The sequence below is a fragment of the Lathyrus oleraceus genome, chromosome 3, assembly GCF_024323335.1.
Source record: "Lathyrus oleraceus cultivar Zhongwan6 chromosome 3, CAAS_Psat_ZW6_1.0, whole genome shotgun sequence".
Lineage (NCBI taxonomy): Eukaryota > Viridiplantae > Streptophyta > Magnoliopsida > Fabales > Fabaceae > Lathyrus > Lathyrus oleraceus.
In genome coordinates, this window is record NC_066581.1 from 148,306,750 (window position 1) to 148,312,118 (window position 5,369).

The following is a 5,369-nucleotide window of genomic DNA, read 5'->3' on the forward strand; positions in this document are numbered from 1 at the left end:
AATGAGCCCCCTTTTCTTCCCACCAAACATTGCCTGTTGCAGGTAGCCATGAAACCTTAATTTCTAATTAAATCCAGATGCACACTCTGGTAGCTCTGGATCTTTCAATGATGAACTGTAGACCACAATAGGATACCTTGACCACCTTGAGACCCTTGAGACTTGTATACTTGGAAAATGAAGTCCAATTCTCAGTCTTGCTTTGTGTGGGCTCCTTCTGTTAAGGAGTGATCAATCAAACCCTGATTTCCCAAGTCACTGATGCAGTATGCAATGAGTATGACCTAGTATGATGCTAATGCAATGTGAAACATAATCCCATGCTTCCAAGAAAAGATGAAGGGTAAATTTTGAGAAATTACACTATGTTATTATTATTAACTATTATTTCACATTTAATTCCTCATAGTTTCATAAAATATTCCAACATAAATACATTTTCAAATCAATTATCAATTGAAAATCCATTAAACTCAAAAATACATTAAAAAGATTTGGTTTATTTCTTCTACATACAAGCATTTTGAGTATCTTGGATAATCTGCAACTGCCATGCTGATATGCTAAGGTTTGTAACTAATACATTTGAATACAACAACTTTGATGCTTTACATTCATTTATGAGATCCAATGTGTTATTGATGAGTGAAACTTCAATGACTATGAATAATATACATGTATAGATAATAATTTACATAATAATTTTTAGTTTTCATTTTCTAAATAACCATTAGCATGAATGAAGATATTGACTTGGTGATGTTTCTTACAATTGACAACAAAATTATTCATTGTCTGTAATGTGAATCACTAAAGTATTTCATGTATGATATTAATGAGTGTGTAATATGAATGGCTGAAGTATTACTGTTTGATATTAAAGAGGCATGTCTTTCCCTCATATAACAAGTGAGCTAACAGGATAACTATTCTAATGAAGGTTCCATGTGCACATAATACTAGCAAATTTGTATTTAAACATCCACTATATAGAGAGTATCATTAATTGCACCTTACCTAATAACAAAGATGATAAATGTGTTTATTTATGTCATTATTAATGTGGTATGTTTGTTAGCTGACACATTACTTTAGCTCATGATGAATACCCGATTTCTCCAATCCTACTGCATTTTCTAATATGTCTATTATACCCGATTTCCACAACAACCAATGAAGCTATTGCATGGTTTTCTATTTTTACATTTCTTGCTCATCGTTTTAGTATTTTCTTCACATGTAAAGGACGAATCAACAACCATGCTCAAGTCGGAGCCATAATATGGTGGACACGTATCATGCTTCTGCAGCAAGAAACTAGTTCGTCACGAGGTCAGCTTTACGACATTCATACAACTCCTATATTTGTCATTGTGCTGTTTTTCTGACAGACTCATCAGAATTTCCAAAACGTGCACGAGGATAACCTCGCAAAAGAACCATTACTGAAGATCGAATTTCACATGTACCGGTTCAACTGCCTCAACATATACATAATCAACCATTGTCATGTGATCTCATCGAAACGTTTTCGGCAATGCAACAGAGGTATGCAACTTACTACTTTACATCCGTTCAAATTTATCATCAATATTATGTCCTTATTTATAAATGAGTGGTATATTTTTTTTGCTGAGACGTGATTATGTTTGTTAGTTTACTTCTGTTAGATTTTTAATTTTGTGAATGCAATTCTTCTTTATTACTATACTAATTGTACGGACCACAACATGAATTTGAAAAAAATAAACCAGTTAATACTTCTCATCAACAATTCTTCCAGTGTTGGAAACTGATTGGTATATTTCTTAAATGGTTAATGCCTTTATGCTTATATGCCTTACTTTTGTTATATTGCTTAATATATCAATGAAGATATGGTTCATTCATGTACTTATTTCTATGAATCACTGAATGAATGAAAATTGCATAATTCCTCATTAATTTATTGCTCAATGTTTGCATTAACCCTTGAATTGTTCTTTTATCAAACAACATTCCACCAACCTTTAAACCCCTTTGCGGTCGTCCAAGAAAAACAATGGGAGTTGCACATCTAGCAATGAACCTTAGACAAAACTTTCTGCAATTCAATATAGACACACTCAGGGAGTCATCTAATAAGAAATCTACAAGCTCATCACATAATAGGTAGTTTTCGATGAAACTACAACATCATTACCCTTCTGCACATGATGTTGGTTCACTGGCTTTTTAACAACTAAAGCTATATAAAATCATCAATTTGCAGGGAATCATAGATTGATGTCTCGCATCCCATTATAGAGTTGGATGAACATGTTCCCATGCCCAAAAGTACTATTCAAAGAGATCGTCCAATGGAGCCTACTTTTTCACCTACCGTGAATTTCGATTTTGTTAGCGATAACGATGACAGTTCCGATTATAACCCATTTGCAAGTAAATGGGTTGGATGATATAGATGTTTTTTGTCATTATAATTCTTGTAAAACATATTACAATTAACTAAAGCCGTTGCATTTGAGTTTATTCCTTTTTTTTAACATAATTCTAGCACATCAATTTGATGATGAATCAAGTTCTGATTTTGAGGATTTTTAGGCACCGTTTTCAATTAACAGGAATGATTCAACAACTTCTCTAAGGTATATCATATTCAACCAAGTACCTTCTATTTTAACAATATTTTCCGTCTGTAACACTATGTATTGGCAGAATATTACGATATTGGGGATCCTTTGATCAAGTGTCGTTATTGTAAAGTCATGATATGGTACCAAAAGAGAATGAACAAAAGTACACATTCATCTAATCTCAAATTTTTATTATGTTGTGGCAATGGAAAGGTCGAACTCCCGTTACTTAAATAAACACCAGAGTTACTATCACATCTACTTTTTGATGAAGACAATATAATTAGCAGGAAGTTTCAACAACAAATTCGCATTTACAACATGATGTTTGCCTTCACATCACCAACTGTAAAGTTGGATAATAGTGTTAACAAAGGAGGTGGACCACCTACATTACGGATTCAAGGTTAATCATGTCATCAAATTGGAAGTTTGCTACCCCCTGGAGGTCATCCACCTAAATTTGTACGACTTTATATTTTTGACACTGAAAATGAAGTCCATAACACAATGCAAGGCTTAAGGTATGTTCGTTAAACTTACATATTTATTCTTCAACTCTACATAATACATTTTCATATGCTTATTCCTACGACTATACATTATATAGAAATATAATTAATGTACATTTACTTTTGTAGGAACACAAAACACATTGATCCAAACATTGTACAACAATTGTCTAATATTCTCTACGAACATAATCCTCGTGCTAAGAGTTATCAAATGGTCAGACATTGGTTATTTAATTCTAATACACCAAACTTGAAATTGAGACTCATTTCTGATAGATCCATTGACGGAAGAATATATAATCAACTCACTGTATCAGAAGTTGCTGCTTTAGTTGTTCGTGACATTGACACTACAAAAATGAGGGATATCATCATGCAATCAAAAGGAGGACACCTACAAAGAATTAATGAGCTCCATGCAAATTACTTGGCTTATAAATATCCTTTGATTTTCCCATATGGAAAAGATGGTTATATACCTAACATTTTTCATAGAGACTTAGATGTCTTCCAAGACAACAAGAGAAATATACTTACAATAAGAGAATGATTGTCATTTCACATTCAAAGGAGATCAAACGAGGAAAAAACTTTGTTAGCATCAAGAAGAATTTTCCAACAATTTTTGGTTGATGGTTTCACAATGTTAGAGTCCGAAAGATTACAATGGATTCGTGAAAATCAACCAAAGGTAAGGGTTTCAAAGTATACGTATCTTAATGAAGAGGGTGATCAAAGTCAAACACCTGCTTCAAGCACATGAAAGAGAGTGGTATTTCCTTCTACCTATGTAGGTGGGAGGAGGTTTGTGGATCAATTGTACTATGATGGAATAGTTATTTGTAGAAAGGTGGGGTTCCTCAATTTGTTTATAACTTTCACTTGCAACCCGAATTGGCCTGAAATACAAAGATTTCTAAGACCTCTTCATCTAAAGGCACAAGATTATCCTGATGTCATATCAATGATATTTAAAATAAAGTTTGATCAGCTACTATCAGATTTGACAAATAAGGGTGCGTTAGGCAAAGTTCTTGCATGTAAGTTTTTATTTCTCACCCTTACTTTTCAATGAGTTTGATATTACTAAAAGTTACTTATTACTTTCATTATACATTTCTAGATATGTACACCATTGAGTTTTAAAAGAGAGGGTTGTCACATGTACATAGTTTATTATTTTGCATCCTTCTAACAAGTATCCAAGACCTGAAGATATTGACAAAATAATTAGTGTTTAAGTGCCCGATCCTTTAAAGGACCCTAAGTTGTAACACCTGGTTAAAACTCATATGGTTCATGGAGCATGTGGTATGGAAAATCTAAGTTCACCTTGAATGAAAATCTAAGTATTACCCAAAGAAATTTTAGGCTGCAACTATTGTTGATCAAGATGGCTATCCGGTTTATAAGAGAAGAGACAATGGCCAAATAATTTATAAAAATGGAATCATACTTCACAACGGACATGTTGTTCCTCACAACCCAAGTTTATTGTTGAAGTATGAAGCACACATCAAAATGGAATGATTCAATTAAAGTACTTTTTTCAAATACTTATTCAAGTATATCAATTTCTACTGTTATTCAATCTTCTGATGATAATACAACTGGTGGGAAGAAGAACATTGATGAAATCAAGCAGTATCTAGATTGTCGTTACATTTCCCCAAGTAAGGCATGTTAGAGGATTTTCTCATATTCTATATACAGTAGAAAACCAGACGTTGAAAGGTTATTTTTTCACATGGAAGGAGAGAATTCTCTTTACTACAAAGATTTTGAGCAAATTGGTAATGTTTTACTAAAACCAAGTGTTACAGAATCTATGTTTACAACATGGTTTGAGGTTAATAAAATTTATGATGAAGCTAATCTTTTGACATATGGTGACTTTGTCTCTAAATTTGTTTATCCTAAACCAAGTAGGAGTTGGAAGCCTAGGAAAAGAGGGTATACTATTGGACATCTTATTTGGGTCCCTCAAAGCACAGGTCAACTATATTATTTACGAATGGTGCTGATTGTCAAGAAAGGACCCATAAGTTATGAAGACATTAGAAACATTAATGGTTTCCAACATCAAACTTTCAGAGAAGCATGTTTTGCTATGAGATTTCTACAAGATGATAGAGAATTTATTGAGGCTTTAAAAGAGGCACATCTTTGGGGTTCTATTGTTTTTTTATGGAAGTTATTTGTTACTATGTTGCTATCTTCATCAATGAATAAACCATAA

The 5,369-nt window shown here is 32.9% G+C and overlaps 1 protein-coding gene and 1 pseudogene across 1 annotated transcript; both read left to right on the forward strand.

The window, feature by feature from the left end:
* The first annotated feature begins 2,936 nt into the window (after nucleotides 1-2,936).
* Nucleotides 2,937-3,680, forward strand: LOC127130112 (uncharacterized). The gene is made up of 3 exons (XM_051059180.1): nucleotides 2,937-3,021; nucleotides 3,115-3,139; nucleotides 3,257-3,680. Exons 1-3 carry the CDS (start codon nucleotides 2,937-2,939, stop codon nucleotides 3,678-3,680), a joined length of 534 nt encoding a protein of 177 aa, XP_050915137.1.
* A 93-nt stretch (nucleotides 3,681-3,773) lies between these two features.
* On the forward strand, nucleotides 3,774-5,369 carry LOC127130113 (uncharacterized; annotated as a pseudogene).

Excerpts from the sequence above, each read along its gene's own strand:
- LOC127130112 (XM_051059180.1), top strand. The coding sequence starts at position 2,937 with ATGATGTTTGCCTTCACATCACCAACTGTAAAGTTGGATAATAGTGTT. Across the intron at positions 3,022-3,114 it reads ACCTACATTACGGATTCAAG|TCCATAACACAATGCAAGGC; the intron begins GTTAATCATGTC and ends CTGAAAATGAAG. Across the intron at positions 3,140-3,256 it reads AACACAATGCAAGGCTTAAG|GAACACAAAACACATTGATC; the intron begins GTATGTTCGTTA and ends TTACTTTTGTAG.